General features: G+C 40.2%; 2 protein-coding genes, 1 long non-coding RNA gene and 1 pseudogene across 7 annotated transcripts; 2 read left to right on the top strand and 2 right to left on the bottom strand.

Annotated features, from left to right (window-relative positions):
• The first annotated feature begins 1,416 nt into the window (after window positions 1-1,416).
• Window positions 1,417-5,532, top strand: LOC147798187 (putative ATP-dependent RNA helicase DHX40). Its single transcript, XM_087141164.1, has 4 exons — window positions 1,417-1,723; window positions 1,994-2,151; window positions 3,154-3,272; window positions 3,564-5,532. The coding sequence occupies exons 1-3, from the start codon at window positions 1,674-1,676 to the stop codon at window positions 3,186-3,188; spliced, it is 243 nt and encodes an 80-aa protein (XP_086997290.1). The 5' UTR covers window positions 1,417-1,673; the 3' UTR covers window positions 3,189-3,272; window positions 3,564-5,532.
• A 112-nt stretch (window positions 5,533-5,644) lies between these two features.
• On the top strand, window positions 5,645-10,035 carry LOC147798188 (ADP-ribosylation factor-like protein 6-interacting protein 1). 3 transcript variants are annotated; one of them, XM_087141159.1, is made up of 6 exons: window positions 5,645-5,709; window positions 6,632-6,738; window positions 7,479-7,580; window positions 7,902-8,013; window positions 8,458-8,542; window positions 8,978-10,035. In XM_087141159.1, the coding sequence occupies exons 2-6, from the start codon at window positions 6,710-6,712 to the stop codon at window positions 9,091-9,093; spliced, it is 444 nt and encodes a 147-aa protein (XP_086997285.1). In that variant the 5' UTR covers window positions 5,645-5,709; window positions 6,632-6,709; the 3' UTR covers window positions 9,094-10,035. The 3 variants fall into 3 exon arrangements, with proteins under 3 accessions (XP_086997285.1, XP_086997286.1, XP_086997287.1); XM_087141160.1 differs by lacking the exon at window positions 5,645-5,709 and adding an exon at window positions 6,256-6,344; XM_087141161.1 differs by lacking the exon at window positions 5,645-5,709 and having other exon boundaries at window positions 6,398-6,849.
• A 1-nt stretch (window position 10,036) lies between these two features.
• Window positions 10,037-17,574, bottom strand: LOC147798189 (putative flavin-containing monoamine oxidase A; annotated as a pseudogene). The gene is made up of 8 exons (XR_015426441.1): window positions 17,371-17,574; window positions 15,487-15,662; window positions 14,164-14,243; window positions 12,869-13,049; window positions 12,492-12,607; window positions 11,865-12,038; window positions 11,684-11,718; window positions 10,037-11,424 (listed from the first exon to the last, which is right to left on the bottom strand). The product of XR_015426441.1 is annotated as a putative flavin-containing monoamine oxidase A (transcript).
• Window positions 17,575-18,880: 1,306 nt separating this feature from the next.
• Window positions 18,881-22,251, bottom strand: LOC147798190 (uncharacterized). Of its 2 annotated transcripts, none has more exons than XR_015426451.1 (4): window positions 21,496-22,251; window positions 20,662-20,712; window positions 20,097-20,207; window positions 18,881-19,484 (listed from the first exon to the last, which is right to left on the bottom strand). It is a non-coding gene; the product is annotated as an uncharacterized LOC147798190 (long non-coding RNA). The 2 variants fall into 2 exon arrangements; XR_015426452.1 differs by having other exon boundaries at window positions 20,097-20,210.
• Window positions 22,252-23,579: the final 1,328 nt, after the last annotated feature.

Genomic DNA, 23,579 nt, shown 5'->3' on the forward strand with positions numbered 1-23,579 from the left:
GAATGCAACTTCAAATCTGCCCGAAACGGGTTTTGAGGATTCCATTCGGTGAAACTGAAAGTGAAATATTGAGACTTGATGATGGGCAGATTCACAGCAATGTGGAAGTTGTGATAAGTTACATAATCTGCAGGAACTGGGACTAACGGTTTTTACAGACAGATATAGAGGGAAGTGCAGAATTCCCAATTCTAATTTCAGACCTCATTTCCCCCATTTTTTCCCAATATTCTCATCAGAAAAAACATTGCATTCTGGTGACTTCGCTTCTTCAGTAGTTGCGTACAAATTGAAGTCTATCATGGGGAGTCTGGAAAATTTCTGAGAATTGGGAGGACTTCAATATTATGGACGCTAGTAATTATTCCCTACAGTGAACAATTGCCCATCAAAAGCTAAACATTTTAAGAAATGTTCAGTTTAGAAGGGCAAAATCCAAGTCATTTACAAAGAAAACACTGAAATTTCAAGTTTCAGACCAGTCTCATATGGTTGATGCACAGGGTGTCAGGTGGCTTCCGTATATGGATTTTTTTCCAATGAATGTCCTAACAAAATTTGATGTCTTTTCTCGGTCCCCGATTCATCTGATTTCCTGACAGTCGCTGATTCATCTGATTCATGCGATTGCAACATTCTTGCAATGACTGAAATAATGAAAAGGTGGAGGCAGGATGCAAAATATTTTCCTCTATTACATAGTAAACATCCATAAAGCTACTTACAGATTAGCTTGAGCAGATTTACCATCCTGAAACGCGAAAATGTGGGCGGCAAAAGCTTGTCCTTCCTCCATGGTTGAAGCATGTCAGGAGAGAACGTGACGAGGTGCTGCTCCGTGCTATCCCAAGTAGCAAAAATGCTCGCCAACTCCGAGCGCGACTTTCCGAGAGCTGCGTGCGAAGAAAGACCAAACTTTGCATATCAATCGAAAGCTTTCTCTTTCTGTATCCAGAACAGCAGGGGGAAATACTGCGGCTCATTCGACAACAGGCAGATGTACAAATGACAAACATTTGCCCAGAATCTTTGTGCTTATAACAATAAGGACAATAACACTTCACCTGCCTCGAGAGAAAGTTGCTGCATGGGAAACCATATGTACAAGGTGCGCACTGGAATCGGTCGCACAGGAAACGCGGGGGCTCATATTCGACCGACAAACTAGATTTTGCATATTATATATACAACTATGAAATCATAGAAGGGTACGATTGAATAAAATGGGATCATAGAAGGGCACTATTAAATACAAAATAGCATTGCTGTTATCTGAAAGCGTTATCGTAGACATATAAACATCTAGGAGTGGGAGACAGGCAAGTCTTTTCTGAACAATTGCCTACCTACGGAAGCGCATAAAGGCCACTTGCAATTTTTTTGGTGAGATTTTTTATCTGACTGCAGTGAAATAATATCTCGCCGCGGCGCGGCGAGCCATGAGATCTTCCCGCGGCGTCAAATAGCATTGCAGGTGTTTTATGGGTCCTATTGAGCATGCTATCGTTTTCAGATGTATCCTTATGGTGGAATGCAATGACATTTGATTTTAAAATGCTTGGAATAAAAGGAGATGTTACGTAAAGCTTGGTTTCCAACAAAAGAAAAAACCGGGCAAGGCAGACTTTCAACATATCAACAGCTTCCCTTACGTTGATTCTCCAGGAGAGAGAATGCTTCCTGAGGCACTTAGACAACTTTACTACTTTGGTGCAATCAACAAGTGAGTGCCATCTATCATAAACTTTAAATGCTGGATTGGATGTTCTTGCTAGTGGTTACAGTAAAATGATGCAAACAGTTGAGGCGTGGTGGTGCCGGTTGCGATAGAAATGATGGTGGTGAAAATGATAACGAAGTTGGTGATGCAGGTATGATGGTGATCATGATTTTGACAGTTACCTAGCTCCCTGAAATTTATCCCACTGTGTTGAGTTACAGTAGTTATTGTCTTCTGAGTTCACTAATTCAAACTTTAAATTTGACCCGACAGGAATGGGCGCATCACTTCCCTTGGGAGTCTGATGGTTGAATACCCCTTGCCACCCGGCCTAGCCAGGGCCGTCATCTACTCTGGTGCCCTCCAGTGTCACGAGTTGATGCTGCAAATAGCGGCCATGCTCTCCGTGGAGAACATCTTCATAAGACCAGGTATGAACCCATATATCTGCCAAAATGCAGCACTGTGCAGAAACCAATTGAACAATGATAATAGAGACAGACATTTGGAGCTGGGTTTTGAGCCCGAGTTGAAACTGAAATTTGGAAAATAGCCCAGTTGTTGGATTTGAAAGATTTATGGAAGGTTGTGTTAACATTAATGTATACTTTATAGGGCTGAGATGTAAATAGATGGGAATGAAACTTCTCCCTTGCTATTTAGTAGTTTTTACCTACTCACGGTTAGCAAAGGAATAATTCACAAAGTCTTTAAAAAGCTCACTCAGCTTTCAAAACACAACATAATAAAACTGCTAAATACTAAAATGAAAATACCGCCCTCTTTATTACAAATGGGTTAAGAGTGCAGTTTCAGGCAAACCAGTTGCCAATCTAGAGTGAACTTTCCACCAACCTTGGTTGCCCGTACAGTTGCTAATCAATAAAGGGCGTATGCGTTGCCACAAGCCTGGGAATGGTGGAGTTACCATTAAGTAGCAACTGTAAGGTGAAGAAAGTCTACCCATATCACCAAATATGGTCATAACTTTTTCCAACGGGCTAATTTGGCAAAGATTCCATGTAGTCCTCACCCCAGGCATACACCACAAGCCTGTAGACTCCCATTGGTTAGACCCCAACCACTGCAGAGTAAGGAGTGTTGAAAGATCAGTAACCCCTAAGGGCCCATGTGGTCACTCTCAGCATAGAGCTACAAACCCAACTGGAGCTCATTATTTACAGACATGTGCTGATAGGTCACAGCTGTTTGGGGTGTGACTGGTCTTACTGTACTTCCACAGCAGCATAATGAAATGTAGTAAGAGAGGGGACCTGAGCGATGTGTCAGCTGCCATGAAACAGTGGTACAGGTTCAGGCATAACCCGGAAACTGACCTGGAGACCCAAATCGCCACATGGAGTAACGGTGTTAGTTTGTGGGAGTGGCTCGTGGGAAAACAGAATATAATTGTATTCAACCTTTTTTGACAGGAGATGCCGAGAAACAGAAAGAAGCGGCCAATTGAGGCTCACGCAACACTTGCCAAGATGGCTGGAAGCAACAATGACTTTGCCACACTCCTTGCCGTGTACAGACGTTATGCTGACAGGTTGGTGTGGGTTGCATGCTGCCATTAAGTCTTTGCAAGTGCCTTGCCATTAACTGAAGTGGGTGTTTCAAGCAATCAGCCCCCAAGCTTGAGGTTGGCTTGTTAATCAGCAATGCTTTGTGTTAAACACAGTTTAGAGCAAAAGTAGGATTGATATGAAAATCATTTCCTGTTGTACTCTTTTCTTGCTTTCTTTCCTAAAACTGTGAGAAGTGCAGCAACTGAATTTGAGTTCCTTTTTTTCAGTTTTTAACCATTTTCCCTCTTTATTCTTTCATATTGCTTGAACAGGACAATATCAGTGTCAATGTTTCTATTGAGGGAAAACCTGCCCTAACCTCACAGATCATCACATTGAGACGTTTATGTGATTTGATTCTTTCCCTGTGAGTCTCCCTCGTCATGGTGCCGAAGGAACTACATACACTTGAGAGCAGTTAAGACAGCATCCAGCATCCACAAACAGCTGGAAAACATCTTGAACAGGCAACTGAAGGTACAATGCTACCAAATAATGATGCAAGATTGTCACTGTGAAGTTTTTAGTGAAGCCCCTAGTAAATAGAGCCTTTTTCCAAGTCCCCGAGTAAATTTCAGTAGACTTGAAGCTGTGAGTGGCAGGTGAAACGTCTGGTAACAACATGGTTATGTCCCAAATACTGATTAAACACTGTGAATACTTGAACACTTATACCTGACACTTAAAAATGTACATTGGAACACGACTATGGAGATTTCTTACGTGACATAACATAACGGGCAAAGGCATTACAGGAAGTGTACCCTATCTGTTGTTGTACTTTTTTGAATCTGTGTATTTGCATCGGCATTTTCTGAATGTTGAGAGAGTTTGAAGGCGAGCGTTTCCACGCACATCCGTGTCAACTGAACACTGACCGTCAAAAGTAATGTGACTGAAAATCCTCTTTAACAAGGTCCTTGGGAATTAAACAGTTTTTCTTGTTACAACAAGTACATGTCTGTGTACCTTTGTTATCAATAAGGCAAAACAAAGAAAAACAAAGATTTGGGACCTAAACTTGTACCTGTTATAAACGAGACTTTATACGAACAATGCTCTTCTTATCAGAGTTCAAATGTACCATACTTTCTTGCTTTTCATTGATACCACCTTGAGTGTCAATATTCTTGGCAGACTGAATAAAAAACATTATTCCCGTTCTGGTTTGTTGGTTTGAGGTTTAAAGGGTGTATCTGTACAGTTGAGTCGGCAAATAAATATCCGTTAGGACACATCCCACCAGCCTGCGCATTGTGTGGATTGTCCAAACATGTCATTGTTAACCCATCTTTGAATATCTCTCGTGAAGTGCAAATAATGATGTTTGCAGGTAACGCCTTCCAATCCTTAACAGATGATGGGGGAAAAACTAGTTCCAAAGGCTTGAGTAGAGGATCGGATTTGACGAAACTGTTTATGGTGTTTTTCCTTGAGTGGTATTTCTGCCATGTTATTTTCCATCTTGTAAATCAGGCTGAGTTTCTTATTTTCCTTCTCATTTCCAAGGACTACAAGCCAATATCCTTGAGCATTTTAGTGGCTGTTCCTGGTGTATTTTTGTAATTGCCTTTTGCGAAAACGTGCTGCTTGTCTCTGTATAGCTTCGTGATGTTTTTCTTTTGATATACTCTAGGACAGGCTGTATCTCTTATCTGTATATTTTCCCCTCTCACCCCTTCGCAGAGCTAGATAATTTCCAATTTTATCCATCTGAATCAAACAAAGGTTGCTTTTGTATTGACCCTGCATTAACAAAAGATTTTTTTCCTTTCTTGTCAGTTGTAGTCATCTGCTTTCCCCGAAGAGTCAAACCAGCCTGTGGCTCCTGTGTTGACTCAAGTCTCAAGATCAGTGTCTGTGTGATGACTCGCAGGGAGCACGGGCGTGGTGACTCGCAAAACTGGGGGAAAAATGAACAAATTAAACTTATATTAAAAAAGATCCATTTTGTGGCTCTTGTGAATTTTGAATTTTTTTCTCAAATGTGAAATGGAAACCTGCTGCAAACTGCTTGCTGACTGCAGTGACCAACATCAACAAGACAAATCAACAAGCAGAATCTTTCTTAAGTGTTTTTCTGTTTCATTGAATGATCAGGCAAAGTATGAGTGGATTAAGGAGCTGTTGCCACGGTTACACGAACTTGATGTGTACGCCTTGAGTGGATGTCTTGCACCCAAGATTTCTGATGAAACTGACATTGTCGAAGCGGAGTTCTCTGACAGAACTGCTATTGAACAGCCCAAATGTGAGATCCTTTCTACAAAATTATAAAGTTTATAGATTAATGATAGAATGTGCTTTTCAATTTGAAACACTAAACTCCTGTACTCTTTTTTTTCTCACACAGCTGAGAAGTCAGGAGAGACGCGGGTTCAGATCAGCAAAAGAAATAGCGAGGACTCTGTGGCAGAGGCAAGGAAGTGCTATTTAGAGCGCAAAAAAGCCAAACTTCATAGATGATCAGATGACTTTGCCCTGGCTGGCTCTGTATTGAGGAGACACTTTGGGACCGAGTTGTGGGATAAAATTTTGCCCCATATAGAATTCAACACGTCATGAAACGAAAGGCCGAACTCCAACATTTTGGCCGAGGAGAGTTGATTTCCTTTTTAAAAAAAAATGTTCAGTATTCATTGCAAAAACAGTGTACTGTACATGTACTTGTCCAAATGTTAATTTGGAACCTATTTTGTAAAAAAAAAATTACAGTATTTCTCTGATTCAACCCTCATAGTTTTCAAAACATTTTCCAAGTAGGCCTGAACGATTCGATGTTGTCTCTCCTAAATGTAACTCTTAAAAACTGTTATCGCTTACTGATGGCTGATACATCATTGTAGAGAAAAAGACATGAAAGAAGTACATGAAACTCTTCCCAAAGAGGCCTAACATTCTTTTTTATCTATTTGAAATTGTATCATACCTCTTATCAATGGAATTGTTATGCCCCTAACTGCAGTATCACTCTGAACTACAGTTGGACCATCCCAACTAAAGTGCTATAGTTGAGCTAGCCCAGCTACAGCACAGAGGTCCAGAGTAAGCAAGTAGGCGCCAACATCACTTTGTTTACATCAACTTGTGCCTGTGGAAACAAGTTTTTACTATTTAATAGACAAAGTGCCATATTTTAGATGAATTATGTCAGGTGTGAAATGCATAAAGTTGGAGAAGGTTGAGAAATTTTGTACAGAGACTGGCCAACAATAGTTGGGCAGCCCAGCTTCAGCCCAACAGAATTATACTATTGGTCAATCGTGGTTTGCCTTGTATGCAGTCTTTCACTTGGATTAGTAACTCGGAACTAATGTTTTTTTCTTGTTATAATGTCCAGGATGAAGAGATTGCGTCATTGGAACAGTGACCGATGTAGACCGATGGCTTCGATGGGAAGACCAGTCAGCCCGTCATCATGGCAGCTGCTGTCACTGCCTTTTTCCTGTCAGTCTTTCTCCTCCCTGGTCTTTGGTTACATCAGAGTGCAGGCGTAGTCGGGAAAGATTCCAAACTTCTAATTCATGACAATAACTGACCGCCAAGTTGGGCAATTCGGTGAAAAGCTATGCAAAAGAGGAAATATCAAAAGAGCATATGTCTATTCCAAGTTGTTTTGCACTGTGTGTAGTTTCATGTCAGACCAGTGCTGAGAGATGAGAAATGTGAGAAATGATCTTGAGGACTGAATATTATTCACAAAAATGGTTCCTCCTGGAAGTTTCTACTTTCGTGTAGACTTTTTTTCACCTCTTTAAGTACATAAATGTAGACGAGTTGCATCTGCAAAGTTACAGCACCATGTTACTTCAATATGCCAAAATAAACCCACCATTAAAAACACATAATACAATTTCAAACAGAATGAGGTAGAGATTAAATGGTTGCTGAATTTTGTCCAGTCTGAGGGACCATCTTGTCAAAAAGTAAAATTTATTAAGTTAGACAAATTGTTAGAGAACGTTGCCAAATGTTGTCAGCTAGTATGTCATGGGGAATAATATCTACGTGTATGATATTTTGCCCACATTTACAGTATTTGAAGTATCAATCAACTGTGTTGAATTGGGTCTTTATGTGAACATAGGTTGGTTCCAGTACATGCCACACTCTTGCTGCATTAGAATGACCCTTCAGTTTTCAAGCTTGTAACTGGAAGCTACTTGTTTATGGTCTCTCATCATCAGGATGCTCTGTACTGACAACCATCTCATTGCTCGTCATGGTCGTCTGTTTAGCTATCTTGGACCCACCGTTTTCCATTCTTACATCTGTCCACCTGCAGAATGGTCAGTGTCATTCAGTCACTTCTTCACTGCAACAGGCCAGATGCAGTGGTTTGTCTGTATGGTTGGTTTTACATTAATTAAAGAGATTCTGCGCACACAGTTTCCCTATTCAAGCAGGATGTAATAGTTTTTTTCATTGTACCTAATATTGTACACGTACATGAGTTTATGATGTTGGGATCGATTTAAAGTAGTTACAACAATTCAAGTTACGATAAGTAGCATGTATTTTCTGTAATTGCCATTTCAAAGTTGTTTATTTTGTTGTTGAAAGTGGACGAACCTATATAACCCCAATACCTCTATTTGTATGAATTGTAGGACAGCTGAGCATCAGCGACAGTACCAGCAGGTGTGCATGAGCCTCATCAGAACCAAGGGTGCATTGATGCGTAGTTACCAGTGCCTGAAAACAATGAAAGAAGAAAAACAGGTAGGACCAACTTGTTCATCAGTTGGTATTGCTGTAATATACAGTGTAGTTGAGCTAGTTGAGCTGTTTAAGAGATGTGTGAACTTGAGACCTTTATGTCAGCATCCCTGTTAGTTCATCTTAACAGTCCTCAATTTTCAAATGGGAGGATTGAAGGCTGCTAGAGATGACCTCATACATTTTCCTAGATCCAGCTGATTATAATGCCACCGAGTGTAATTAGTTCCACCTTTTAGTTATCCATAATACTCCCCACATTGGAAAAGCCATTGGAGTAAATTGCCTTGCTCAAGGACATAAGCGCTTTGGTTTCAGAAAGACATGACTCCTTCATATGAAAGTATATGATAATGGAGAAACCATTACCGAATCAAAGCCTCCATCAACGGCTGTTCAAGATGTCTACCAGAAACCTTCAGTATGTTGTTTTTGCTTTGTTGACAGTACTTCATTCTGGTCATTGCTGTGCTGGCAGTCATTGCTTTCATTGGTAACCTCATCCCTAATATCTGCTTGGCATACTTGTTAGGTAAGTCACTTCTTTTCAAATGACTGATCCATTTAATATGTATACAAATGATTAGAGAAATGATTAAAAACTTAAGAATTATTTCATTTTTAACTGGTACATTATAACATATTTCATGAACATTTGTTTCTTTGTGAATTGCCTAGCTTACAGTTGTAGATTTGACTCAGTTCATTTTTTATGAGGCAGGTCCATGGTATAGCACAAGAAAACTTACATTTTTATCTCTAATTTATTATTTTTGAAATTAATAATTTGAAGTTTATTTACCGTTTATTTATTATTGCAACATTAAAACAAGGAATTATGCTATTTGCTTTTATTTTCTTCATGATCAAAATACTCAAGCCCATGAATTACTTTAGCCAGAATAGTTCAGATGTGATAATTTTACCACGTTAAGAATGACTGATATTTCTTATGGCACTTTTCCAGCCGTGTTCCTTGTACTTCTGCTTGGCCTGCACCAACGGGGATTGCTAGCTCAGGCCTACGCCACCTCCCTGCAGGTGGTCGTCATCCTACTCAAACAGACCAAGAAGAAGGATTAGGCTGACAGAGATCTTGGATTGGTTATCTCATTTCCTGGTCCTTTACATCAGTGCGACAGGGAGAGGGAGATATTGGTAAAATTGACTGTTGAACAGACAGAATGTGACCTGTGGTTTGGAGACTGTTACCATTCATACATAAAGATATACCCGCCGTTAGTTCTTACGTTCTAAGGAGTAAAAATACATATGCCAGATATAAATTGGGTCCCTCAAATGTGCCATGCAATTAGTAACTGGGTACATTATTCTGAGTTATTTGCTCATGTCTTGGAACTCCGTGTTTGTGTTGAAGTCTTATATCGTACTCTTGCTTCTGAATTTTGTTCACTCTGAAAAACAAAGAGGGGTCCGTAGCTTTTTCAAACAGAAGTTTTCATCCCCTCATAAAATGGCCACCTTATCTATCAATGCATATCTGTAGACAAGGCCCCTTCCCATCATAGCAATAATGGACACATTTTCAATATACGCCTCGTCATTTTAGATTTTTCCCAATATGCCTCTTGCATCATTAAAGTGCAATTTGTTGGAAAGTGATGGTATTTTCCTGGGGTGCTTTTTAGAGCAAAATTCATTATTGAAATATGGGTCCAGTACACAGAATTTGCACGAGTAAGTAAATTTTGTAAAGTAAATTTATGTGCTACTTGTTAAGTTACAGAAGACATAATTGAACACAGTTAATAGATTCTTCAATAAGTCGGTTCGATATTTTAAAAAGGTAAGGTCGTTTGAAAAATAAAGCAAACGAGCAAGTCGGAGTACAGCTATGTTGATAGGGCAGACCTTGCATGTAACTATTGTATATTACCATGGAGACCATGTTCAGACTGGTTATAGTATTTGTATAAATTGGTTTGTTATGCACTGGCATAAAAATTGGGATTTTTTTTGTAAATAAACAAACTTGTTGAAATAAAAATCTCCGGATGCAATCAAGTTACCAAATGAATGTGTTTCTTTTACTTAAAAATCACTACAAATATAACGCAGCTCAAAAATAAAGACTGGTGAAACCATCTGAATCTCTGCACAGATATAAATCACCTATTTTGTTTGTTAGGTAAGAGCTATAAACAAAATTATAGCTTTATGGTACAAATGCCAGAGTTTCATGAACTCTGAATGAAATTATCAAATCACTTTCAAGATAACGGCGAAAAAATAATTCATTTTTCATTTTCCTATGATAATATCACACAATGCCAAGAATTTTATAAATACAAATTATCTAGCATTTATGAGGTAATTGAGTTAATTCGTGAATTTTGTCAATGGCACTGGATATTATAGAGCTAAATGCATTTTGGAAAAATGACAAACTGAGAGAAAAATAAGATTTTGGTAACTGTGACAAAAAGTTCTGATTAATAAAATATGCGTACATGTATAATGACAATTATGGTGATATTTTTTCCAGACAAAAGGAAAAATGACAAACTGATACAAAATCAGAATGAGATTTTGGTAATTGTGACAAAAAGTACTAATTAATTAACAAAGTATGTATATGAGGACAACTAAGGTGATTTTTTTTTGGACAAAAAGAAGAGTCTAATTTGGGATACCTGCCATTTTTGTGATATTTTGAGAGTCACTGCAGAACAAGAAATTTAATGCAAAATTACACATAGTTTGGCGTTTGACAAAGAACACAACTTAAAACATCACTGGCTCTGTAATTACCTCGTATTCCTCACAATAAAGTGAATTTTTCTTGGGGGTTACTTATTTCCATTTCCCATCTTGCTTGTATGAAGCAAGACCTTTGCCTCATACATACTGTACACTGCAGTTCTTGACACACTCTGTGCAAATGGAGTCAAGAGTGGACTCTGATGTAACTCTCCTCAGATAGGCCAATCAGCAACCTCGGCAGCTCCTGGTGATTTGTGGTACTGTGTTTGGAATTCTCAAGTCCCGTAACTATTTCAAGCTTGGAATGCACTCAGAATATAAGTAGCAGTCCCTTTGAGGCCCCATCTTTTCACCGTAAGTGCGGTGACTACAGCCACTCCAATGGCGCCCCCAATGAACAATCGCCGCTTCCATTTTCCAACCTCTTCACCGTACCAATGAGTTTTCCTCTGGTTGTCGAGACATCAGTAACAAATCAGTAACCAATCCGCTTGGCGGTGAGGTTCAAGACGTCTTAGGACCTCGTCCGCTGCCCGCATCCCGGACTGCACTGCGCCATTTATGAAACCCGTGTGGTGTGTGGCTGTTTCTGTTCCAGCCCAATGCACCCTGGAAAAGGAAGGGGCGGGGGAAGACAGCCTTTTATAGGAGCAACATGGATTCGGAAGACTCAGATATTCATCCTCAGAACTGGTAGTTCAAGGGATAAATATGTTGCATCATGGTGCAGTTTCAATCAGAGCAACACTAAGCTACCATCAAGCCCTAGACCCTTTTCCGGGTCTAAATTTATGCTGAACTTTGTAGGACACCAAACTGAACTACCGTAAAACAGTAAGCTTAGCTACTGACTCGGTATTTTATGCTATGCACCATACCAGCACTGCCTTCCCTACAGTCAGATATGTCTAGTCCCAGTTAAGCAATAAAGTGCCTACTCGTGTATCACATTGGAGTCCAAAACAGCTTGCTTTCTGGTTGGGGCTGTTTTTGAGGAAGAAAAAAAATGCTTCCATTTACCTTTGGCAGAAACAAGGAGTAAAGAGGACTTTAAGGGTCACTGATCAAATGGTTTCCAAAAATAAGAGAAATTCTCTTTTTTTTCTCCACGAAGAAGAAATGCAACTTACTTCAATGTGACTCCACTCTCTACTGTTGGCATAGAATCCAACAATGGCAGGGTTGCCGTTGGATGTCGTGCAATCGTAGGTGAGTTGGAGAGGGCCTGAGCTGAGACCTTCAATAGTTGGTTTACTCCCATTGCTGACAATTTCACCAGAAAAACCATCCTCCCTCCAAAAAGCCTACAAAGGAAACTGAGACTGTATGGCCTGGACTTTCTCAGTAATTACTAACCTGAGCTACATTACTATGGTTGCCGAGATCGATGTACATATTAAAACAAGCAAGCAGAGGTGAAAGACAAGATGTAAGCTAACAGGTACTGTCTTTCTAACAGACAACGAATCAACATGTCATCTTTAAACTACAGTTCACAAATGAAGATGTCTTAATGGAATGACATGCTCACAGTTACTTAATTAACATGGTATCGCTTTCAATGGTAGAATATTTGAAAATTAATTACTGTCAAAGATTCAGAAGACCAGGGGTGCGTTCTATGGCACAATAAGTATGCAAGTACATGTATTGGCATACCCTGTATACTTTATTGTTTATGATATGCATATGCATGCAAAGTATTGTGTAATTGAATGTGCTCCCTCCCCCGGAAGAGAGATAATTTATTTATTCACCGTTTGATATGTGACAATGAACTTGATGATATGTCCCATCGGAGACAGCTGTGCCAGATTGATCCTGCTGAATGGCTTGGCAGGGGTGTAGTTGATGACAACTAGAACAAAATAAACTACAAATGTACAGGCTGGTTTATACTCCCCTTTAAGGAAATGCAAATTCTGAATTTGACATTTCAGAGCAGCGTCTGCTCTGCAAATACGTTAACCCATTCCAACTTTGATGAAAAAATACAATTATTTTGCTAGTCATATTCACCTTCATGCCAAGCGTGACCTGATTTTAACAACTTTGTGCTTTGAAAAAGAACAAATTGGAGCAGGCATTTTTCTCACCAACTCTAATTTCAAGAGTTTAGGTTAGCATAACTTACTTGAGCAATGAAGGGGTGCGGCAACGACCACATACTGACAGCTGAATGCTTTGCTTGAAGCAGTAACCACGGTGACCTTGTCAGCCTCCTGTTGGTCAATGTGTTCTACAGGCTGGCCAAGTAGCACTTGCTCCTGGCCTATCTTGTCTACCAGTAACTTGGAAATTTGCTGAGCTCCACCCTCAATTAAGAAAAAACATGTCTGACTGTTCCAAATATAATTTGATCACATGCATAAATGTATGTTCACCCATAAAGGCATACTACAGATATTTAATAATGATGAAAATAATGTATATTTATACCGTGCCATATCTGTCAGAACTAGACACTCCTTGCACAAAATTACGGAGGGTGAAACAATACTTTATACAGTAATTGGCAAATAATAATAAGATAATGAACACAGATTTACGAAGGAAATGAAACATATTGGACAACTGTCTTGTATATTTCAAAGTCTGTTTCATTAATTTTTCTTACTTTGTTCAAAGCACTAAAACTACGGAGGTTTTTGATGTCTAAAGGAGAAGAATACAATCATTCAATTCTGAAGCAAGAATTGAATTTCAGGGCATGGTTGCAGATGGGGGGTGGTGGACTGCAGCGGGCAGGGGGATAGTGAAGAGTCAATGTGGGTTGCCTTGAAGGAGTGAAGATTGAAGAACAGTGGGGAATATGTGGGAGTAGGAGGAGGCTGCGAAGTAGGCAACTGATGATATCCCCCAAGGAGTGATGTGGACATAAGAATGGGAGGAGAGGTGCGAGGAAGTATGCAGGGAAGGCAGTGCAGGGCAGAAAGGGATGAGGACTGGAGAAGTGAGGACAGTCCATCTAGCTGTCATTGTAGAGGAGTGCGGGGTCAGGTATTTGACAGGGCAGGGAGTGCAGTGTTGCATAATATAGGATTGGAGCTAGGAGGGTGGGAAGTAGGGGTACAGAGGAGGTGGGGGGCCTTAAGGGAAAGACAGATAAGCCCCCAGCACTGCTAACGTAATGCATAAAGTACATGACTGACATCATACGTGGTGAGGCACCATTGATAAGAGCTGTGGAGAACACTGACTAATACTTTACTGACTAGTACTTTAAGTGAATAATCTCCTGACAACTCACTGTATGACAAGGAAGCTGAGATGTCTATTTGAAGTTTTAAGTCTGAGAATGGATGAACTTTCACGACAGTTACTGTAATTCACCTCTTCCTTTATAAGTAAAAAAAAAGCATGAAAATGTGGCCAAAAATTCTAGCCCTCTGAAATAAACGATTAATCAGTGAATGTTTACCTTCCAACCCACTGGCCACCTAGGTCCCAGACATCCTTCCCATAAGCTCCTTCCAGCTCAGTTGTGAGTGTTCAACCTCCTACACGGTCTGGAATAGCACCGATTAAACAGAAGAGCACTATGATGAATCATACGTTAGCTTCAGCTGGGGCTAATTTCATAGAGCTGCTTAAGCAAAACATTTTTTAATCATGAAAAACGTTGCTTGACAAATCAGGTTACCAGCCAAAACTTCTAATGATGTACATTGTTATGGAATGTATTTACCTGTCTTTTGGTTAGCAAGGATTTTTTATGCTTAACCCCTTCGCGCCGGTAGACAGTAAGAGCCGCTGTAAAAATTGAGATCCCCAACCTGCTTTTCAGCTATTTTTCTCGGCCCATGCTCGAGCAAACACGGTGAAAGGAGGCAGACCCTGGCTCTTGTATATATGGTGATTGGCCTTTGTATGTAGCCCAGAAATGAAAAGACCGAATTTGCATCATAATCACCAGCCTCACAATAGTCCCCACTTTGAAAAGAGGCAACGGGAATGTGGAAGCGTGAGTAGAGCCGCATGCCACCCAACAATGAGCCTTTTCACTGTGTAATTCAAAGCATGCAGAGCACGCAGGGCCACAAACTGAGAATTTGCAGTTTGGCAGGTGGCCTTTGTGGCAAGCGAGGCTGGAATTCTTAGAGTCGGATTTCGGAAAATAATTCCCGTTGTCAAGGGTTTAAGCAAATTCTGTGCTTAAGCAGCTCGGTCAATCGGTGAATCCAGCAATTTTTACATTGGGTGGATATTAATTTATATTGGTGATGCATGCATTTATGAACCGTACTCAAGGTGTTACCCAAGGGCTTGTGATAAAATTGAAGAAGTGACTCAGATCAGACTCCCACCCACAACCTCCTGCTTACTGATGCAGGTGTCTAAACACTCAACTGCCAAGCTTACCAGGGTCTGCTGGCCCATCTTTGTTGCAGTGTCTCTTGGGAGTTGGAGCTAACACACGTTAACACACTCTAATTTTCATCTGAGAGTGTACAAAACTGTACGGTCTTTGCATGCACACAATGCACAGGGCACTTATCTGCCTGAGTGACCTTTCTTTTTTTCACTAGCAAGGAGGACTTACATGTATGCAAGCAGCCCAAAGAGCAATAATACTGCCATTACATTGAGGCCACCATGCATTTCAGTGGACATGGACCCAATCTAATAGCACACCTGCATGTAAGCCTAAATTAAACCTACCAATAAAAATGCAGCACTGTTACTCTGTATGATGTCAGGCATTCCCAGTAGTGGCTGAGAAAGAGATTGAACAAAAGATTTAATACAAACCTTTAGCCTCTACAACCAGAACTTTGCACCCTGGCTTTTGTTGCTGGAGTCGGTAGGCAGCAGTCAGGCCAGCAATACCAGCCCCTACGATGATGACGTCCAACCCTGGTGGTAATGTCGAGACGGATCCGTCCGCCATATTGCCAGTTCCTTGAATACCACTTCAAGTTGTCTTACTGATGAAAATAAGACAGAAGATGAAACAATGTCAAAAGATGTCACAGCATAACTTACTAAAAGTAGGTAAAATTTCTAAGGGCAATGAGGGGACACCCTTGTCTGAGTATCAGCCATTGTTTAACAGAATTCTAAACTACAAAACAACTCTGCAAAAAGTGTACAGGTTAGACAGGGGGTACCCAGAGGAGCGCACACATTTTTTCAAGGATGCACTGAAAGCAAATACCGGTTTACATTCATGGCATTTCAAAGTTTCAAATTGGGAGATCCTGTAGGGTAAGGTCGTGGACTTTCTCTTGGGGGCATGTGAACCTGTGGCCCCCTCCCTGTTATGCCACTGTCTATCAGACACCAATACCAACATCTCTTCAATGAGCCTTTTGCGAGTTAAATATGAATAAAATCTGGAGTTAAATCTGATTGCAAGTGAACATAATTTGAATTTCCCAGACAAAAGACTCTAGTTCTTAGTTTTGCTCAGTTCATTTATTTTCCACATAATGTTACTCTACAAAACAGTTTCACAAAGTGTCTACATGTGGATGGGGGCCCCAAGAAGCAGTGCTTGTCGTGTGGGGGCCCCAAGAAGCAGTGCTTGTCATGTGGGGGCCCCAAGAAGCAGTGCTTGTCGAGTGGGGGCCCCAAGAAGCAGTGCTTGTCGAGTGGGGGGCCCAAGAAGCAGTGCTTGTCATGTGGGGGCCCCAAGAAGCAGTGCTTGTCATGTGGGGGCCCCAAGAAGCAGTGCTTGTCGAGTGGGGGCCCCAAGAAGCAGTGCTTGTCGTGTGGGGGCCCCAAGAAGCAGTGCTTGTCGTGTGGGGGCCCCAAGAAACAGTACTTGTCGAGTGGGGGGCCCAAGAAGCAGTGCTTGTCAAGTGGGGGGGCCCAAGAAGCAGTGCTTGTCATGTGGGGGGCCCCAAGAAACAGTGCTTGTTGTGTGGGGGGCCCCAAGAAGCAGTGCTTGTCATGTGGGGGCCCCAAGAAGCAGTGCTTGTCGAGTGGGGGGCCCCAAGAAACAGTGCTTGTCGTGTGGGGGGCCCCAAGAAGCAGTGCTTGTCGTGTGGGGGGGGGCCAAGAAACAGTGCTTGTCAAGTGGGGGCCCAAGAAGCAGTGCTTGTCAAGTGGGGGGCCCCAATTACGAATAAACAAAGTTCCACAAAGACAATAACACAGGAACACTTTGCAAATAACACAACAAATATTAAATACGGCACATGTACATGATCATGAGGCCTTTGCCTGCTGCAGCCCTGTGAGGAAGAAATTAATCATTACTCAAATAGTTAATTACATGTAGTAATTTAATTTTGTATTTGTGTATGAATGCTGAGAGACTAGATGCACATTTTAAGGAAAAATCGATGGAACTCCATAACTTGGGACCTACGTTTCACAGTATATTTAGTGAGCTTAGTACTTGCGAACGAGCGATGAAATGCATCACTTTGCCTTGTAAAGTGGTAATGAAAATCTTCGTTTCTTCAAAACATTGAGCAAATTGATTGTGGTAGCTGGAAGTTATTAAGTTGATACATGAAAGAGCCCAACTGGAAAGAATAGATGTCAGTGATTTTAGGGTATTGCAATTGTAAAAAAGAGGATGACTACACTCACGAAAGTGAACATTATTAATTATGCACCAATGCCTTTTTAAAAATCAAAGGAGTCGTCACCTGCGACCCCACCACAGCAACTGTGAAGTTTTACCTGTTTACCCCGTACTTCTGTTTTTTCCTCAAGTCCTCCTGTCAATGCCACGGTTCATCAAAGCTAAATTTGGATGTAGGCCTATTTCTGATGATATTACTGCAGGGAATTGAGCCTGTTTTTTGGGGTTTTTTTAAATAGAGAGAGGCGCTGCATTCTACTACAATGTGAGTACTGCAGCACAGGAGCCCGTCCTACTTATTGCGATCTCCATCCAGAGGGCGGTGTTTACAGGACACTTGATCGAGGGGGCGGGGCAAAGACGCGTCGGAACAAAATGTTTACAGCGAAGCAATGTCACTGTTCAGTCAACTTCCCAAAAATTGTTTTCATTGTTTGTATTAGTGTTAAATCCCTTTGCACTTGTCTTTTGTAGATTATCTGTTTGATTGAGGAGAAGTTTCTCTCAGTTCAACCTTTCACATCAAACATTTTCAGGCCATCAGAGCTTTTCCACTTTTAGCACTGTGCACTACGTTTTGTTTATTTTCACGATTTAAGTTTCCCCATTTGAAATTGGCTGCACCCCTTGTATATAGAAGTTTTACCACAACAAACTCAACCAGACAAACATAAACAATACATAATGTTTGATAAGAAAAGTTCTTAACTTTATAAGCAATTTTATTGACCATTCCATTCAACTGGGGTCAGTGTTTCTGAATTGAGATGTACATTAAACTTTTTAGCAATACTAGAAAGGATATTCCAGATTTGTACTACAAACAGGAAAATGTTGATCTTACTAAAACTTATTTGAAGAAAAAAATGGGGTAGGGGAGTGAAATTTTCAGGACGAATTGAAAGTACAGGCTAATTATGGAAGATAGTGATTTATTGCAGGAAAGAAAACCTAAAAGTGAATTGGAAGTGATACTCAAAATTATGTTGCATCAATCCGTTCAAAATGCTGTCTATGTAATAAATTACAAATTTACTTTGTGTTACAAAAGAAATTGAACCCCCCCACATCACAATAAAGATGGATCACCTGACATGCTTTTGGAACATTCAAAATAGCTGTGGATTCAGTGCCCAATTAAAAAAGTTTAGAATCCCATGTGGGAAGATATGGATCTCTTTTCGATAGTACTAGGGCAGATGTTTTAATTTGGCACTGCGATGGAATGATTTTCAAAGGGGGGGGGCAGTTGTTAGACCATCTGCCATCAGTCATTAATAGCTTGATCCACTGAGCCCTATCCAATCATAGGACCTGCAAAAAGTGCGGAGGAGGGGGCAAGCCTCAGTCCACAAAGGGGGGGGGCCAAAATACTAAAACAATAATAATAATTTATTGGATTTATATTGCGTTCCCTCTAGAATCAACCTGTTCAAAAGCAAATTACAAACAAATTTTTAAAATCCAGACAAGTTTGCATTAGTAAAATTAATATAGCACCTAAAAAACAGCAGCAAACCAACAAAAAATTCATTGAGATATTGAATAAAAATAATAATTACTAGTAACATACATTTCACATAGCATGGCCCTTGCAAGACCCAGACTATCACCAGTACTCATGAAACAGGAAGGGCGCACACTGCCAGGCAACACAAGCAATAAAACCCGGCAAACAAGGGGAATATCATCTATACAGAAGACAGTTACAATAAACTAAACAGATCTTTAAAAACCACACTACATTACACGTCACCAAATGCTTGCTGAAAAAGAAAGCATTTGAGTTTTGTTTTAAAAGACTCATTAGCCATTCATAGCCTGATTCATTAAGACCAATCCTACCATAGGACTTGCCAAAAGTGGAGGGCCATGTTTTTAGTGGAATAAGTGAGAGGATCAATCTCATTCATTGTCCCCAGAAATTTCTATGAGGTAAAAGCTGTTACTGTTTTATGCAGAAACTTCAGGCTCAGGAGTGTTAACAGTAACATACTAGAAGTGTCCGTCTGGACCATCCCAACTACAGATGGGACAGATACCTTGTTGGGATGTAACAAATTCAAGTTCTTTTCCATCATGTTGCCACTTGTTAAATCCTAGAGTCCATGTTGTAGTTGAGGACCAACGATGAAATGCTCACTCAGCAGTCATTTAGAAAACCCCTTCTGGAATTTGGACTCGTCCTGAAGCTGTCAAGTTCATGATTATTCTAAATACAATAGTGTCAAAAACATTTGGAGTTAAAGTACTCTTAGAAATAAGAACTTAATCTTGTGGGCCAACATTGTCCGTCTTTATACAGATTAGGATGGTAGAGAAATTCTCTGACATCAAAATGACTTTTTGTGGATAACCATTATTTGTTGGGGGTAGAAATGAGAGTTTTAACATTTGGAAATGCAACTTGAACTTTGACAAAAAACAATGCAATCTCTACAAGACTTTGTGCAGTGTCTTTCAATTGTCATTGACATGAATGTACAATGAAAAACAAGGAATGAGGCTGATCTCCACAAAGTTACATGCCTGAATATTTCCTTGTACAGGTTTGCAAGATAAAGTTAATCACCACTTTATACTGGGCAATTGAGCATTCCACTTTTCATCAGTGATAGTTGACATCCCCATGCCCAGCTTTTACACAGGAAGGTTAAATTCTCACCAATTTATGCCTGATCATGATCAAAATTATCATAACTGAAGATAAGGGTATTTCTTCCAAAACTATTGACCAGGGGTTCCTGGTAATGCATTGATTTCATGAAAGAGTATTCTGAGGTTCAAAGATTTACTTCACCTTGAGAATTGTGCAAACCCTTACCATAGAGTTGCTTTCTAATTAGCATTGGTAGAAACTGCCTGGTGTTATTCATACGTTACAGTGTCGTTGGCTGTTTCGGTGTACGGCACGGACTGAAGCTGACAGTACATTCTGCTGAATGAAAACCACCGAGAGCTTATTTGGCAGCTTTAACGTCCTCAAGGTATCTAAGGTCATGTCCGAAACAGGCTTCCAGAGTTACGGCTAGGTCTATTGTCTACGCGTTTCCACCATTTCCAATAGAGTGAAGACCTAGATGTAGCCCTGGACAACAGATTTGGATGCAGCCTAAAGCAGGCAGACCAACCAAATGCTTGTCTCTAGAATGCTAGAGGATAGATGCTTTTGCAAAATGTACTTCAGTACATGTAAACAACTCCGATGAAATCTTTGTTTTAAAAGTGACCAGTTGAAGGAGTGATTTTTTGGAAGTTTTAGTTTGGTGCTGTAAAGTGAAATTTGTCTCATGAAAAGTGACAAAATGCCATGTAGCAACTGGTACTTTACAAACTGCAAACAAGTATTCAGTGTAAAACAGCCATCAGTAGGCCTATCTAATGTTCACCTTCGTGGGTCATCGGAGTTCATGGACTTCAGCTCGAGGCTGTGAAAATTTCTAGAAAGAAAAAAAAAGAAGTTATTTCCAAGGAACCTTCCGGCTCATAAGAATGCCACTTTTTTCACCAGCAACAACATTAGGACATCAGCAGTCTCAACCATGGTTTGCAGTACCAAATTGAATGAAAACATCAACTTAGGCTCGAGGTTATTAGGCATATTAAATTTTGATACGAAACTTTGTCTTCACTTTGTGTGGACAGATTTTCTTTTTTTAATTACACTTCCAAACAGGTTAAATCCACTTACTTTAGATATAAGCAAACAAAACCAAACCTAAGTTGCTGAGAGCATGTTTTGGGAAAGTAAGAGTGGGCCAAACTGCAGTATGAGATATCTCGGAGCAAACAAATCAAGAAATCTTGGTTTCTCTTAAGACAGCATCACGTTGCCAACCCAATCAAAGAAAATGTGTCGGAACTTGCCACAGCATGCAATTTTTGACCGATTGATTTCTTTCAAATTGTCTCAATAATAAAATTGGAACACTTGAATGAAAACAGTGAGTTGAGTTTGCTCAAGAGTGACATGTTACCCACTTGATCAATATGATATCTCGATTGCTGATGAACACAAAGGCAGAAATGTACAAAAATGAAAGAAATTCATAGGAAATGATGTCTGTGTAAACAAACTTGACAATTTATGAAAAATCTAGGCTTCAGGTCTAGGGGATTTGAAGACATAATAACAGAATGGCGGATGCAATATCTGATGTTTGCAGTAACAGTACATGCAGATACAAATCTCGTTTGTGAATTTGTGAGGTTCTGGAGAGAACCTGATTATATTTTGAGCAGCACTGTCTGTCGTAGCTCGGCAGGACTACTGCTTGATCCTGAAGATTGCCGCTGTGGAGGCTTGAAGGACGTAGTCTGCAGGCAAAGATGCAGATAGGGTGGCAATGCTGGTGAGGTAGGTAGGTTGCCAAGGGTAAAGGTGACCCATAGGCTATAAGCTAGAGAGGCAACTTGGGCAGGCTAGGGAAGTTGTCCTTGGGTATAGGTGACCCTTTGGACTGTCTTGAGAGGGTCCGGGAGGGGCCAGATGCTGCTGACAGTGAAACAGATGTCTTGGCCCCTCCGTGCTTGGAGATCTTGATGGCTTCATAGTGATCAAGGAACCAGTGTTGGATACTAGTGATGAACATAACCAGGTGTTAGTTGATGTTGTAATTTTAGTGCTTCTGGGCTTGCTGAATATCATGTGAGGTACTGCCTAAGGGAGGGTGATAGAACTAGTGGCCCTAATCTGACCTTGGGTATAGGAGACCCTCTGGTCTGGTTGTGGGTCTAGGGTCTTTAGTCTTGACTTGGATATCTTGTATCCTTTGTCCCTTTATGTGAGCGTCAGGTTATGGAGTTCTTGGGATGCTCTTCATCACAGATATGCTGTAGGGGCATGTGTAGTGTCCCCAGGTGAACGGTACACCAGCCACCATGTGTCGTTCTGCTTTCTGGAGACCTCAACATTAAGTGATGCTATGTTGCCAATTTTCACACAGCTGTCAAGAGATTCTCTCCATGCCGATCTGGTATGAATCTGACAAAGACAAGAAAACAAGACATGTGTGACATGATCAAGCAAAATGAGTTCCTTGTTGACACTGCTCAATTTATTAAACTTTTTAAACATTTGAAAAGTATGCAGAGTCAACTTCAATTTAAAAGCCCTAGTTCCTATGACCTGGTCAAGATCGGGAAATATTTCTTGTAATTTGTTTTCATTAACTTGGCCTGATTATCCGTTCCAAAGTAAGCCAATTTAGCTGTATGTGTAAATAAGCTGAAGTTTTTCTTTCATTTGTTACACAATTAAATACATTTGATTTAAATTGAGAAATTAAAATTCAGTAATTTAATTGAAATCACACACAAGCCATGCGGGTAATTCACAATAGCGCACCTCCAAGAGTTAGCAACGCGTTGGCCACCACAATGCACGAAATCTGTTGACCCTTTCCAAATGTGCATTGGGTTGCCAGATTTTGTGCACTGTGATTCGCCAATGCCTTGCAAATTATTGGAGGCGCACTATTGTGAAACGCTTGTTTTAATAACCATCCAGCTTTTCACAATGACTAACACAGATTACTTACGAGTAAATAAGCTAGTACTTAAATACCTTCTAGTACCTGTAACCTAGTTACAGTCCAGGGTAAAATACCAGGTTCTTAGCTATGGTCTAAATTCTGTCAATGAGGTAGACGTTTTCATGGCACTGCTTTAACTAATAGAAAATGATTTTCTACTAACACAGGATTTGGTATTTAACAAGGCTCTCTTTTTACGAAGCTGTCTCATCAGTAAAATTTGGTCGGGAGAAGTTGACGCGAGATAAACAACTAATAAAGCATGCTTATGGTTATTTACCCTCAACAGGTCTATACATGTACATATATTTAACAAGACCCAAGTTTTAATTACCTGCAACATGTATTGGGCTTGCTCAAGATCAAGCTCCTAGTGATAAATAGATTATTAATTCAAAGAATATTTCACTACTGGTTTTGGTTCACTGCATCTAATGACTAACATTTCTCAGGAACATAAAATGGAGAAAAAAGTTGATTTAACCAAGGCTTTTTTACTTTCCGAATTAAACACTTCAAAGTGAAATGAAATCACAAGTGAAAATCATTTAATTCCTACACTTAATCCAAAGACAAAATCAAGGCAATACAAGTGTTAGAAATTTAACAAAAAAGCTGTCAACCTAAATTGCTTGTTACATACACACTTGCACTCATATTTAAATTTAAGGACTTGGCAGAGTCCTATATTGTAATATCGATTGATTCTAAAAAGCTTTATTGCAGCCTTAATGCCTTTTAAAACCCACTTTTAATTTTACCTAATTCTTTTC

Source organism: Acanthaster planci, linkage group LG09 (genome assembly GCF_054643075.1).
Source record: "Acanthaster planci isolate LZ-2023a linkage group LG09, COTS_SCS, whole genome shotgun sequence".
Classification (NCBI taxonomy): domain Eukaryota; kingdom Metazoa; phylum Echinodermata; class Asteroidea; order Valvatida; family Acanthasteridae; genus Acanthaster; species Acanthaster planci.

What these genes read in the sequence shown, in the direction of transcription:
- LOC147798187 (XM_087141164.1), top strand. Translation starts at nt 1,674, where the DNA reads ATGCTTCCTGAGGCACTTAGACAACTTTACTACTTTGGTGCAATCAAC. An exon ending in TACTTTGGTGCAATCAACAA is followed by an intron (nt 1,724 to 1,993) that starts GTGAGTGCCATC and finishes TTGACCCGACAG; the next exon opens with GAATGGGCGCATCACTTCCC. An exon ending in GAACATCTTCATAAGACCAG is followed by an intron (nt 2,152 to 3,153) that starts GTATGAACCCAT and finishes CTTTTTTGACAG; the next exon opens with GAGATGCCGAGAAACAGAAA.
- LOC147798188 (XM_087141159.1), top strand. Translation starts at nt 6,710, where the DNA reads ATGGCAGCTGCTGTCACTGCCTTTTTCCT. An exon ending in CAATGAAAGAAGAAAAACAG is followed by an intron (nt 8,014 to 8,457) that starts GTAGGACCAACT and finishes CTTTGTTGACAG; the next exon opens with TACTTCATTCTGGTCATTGC. An exon ending in CTGCTTGGCATACTTGTTAG is followed by an intron (nt 8,543 to 8,977) that starts GTAAGTCACTTC and finishes GCACTTTTCCAG; the next exon opens with CCGTGTTCCTTGTACTTCTG.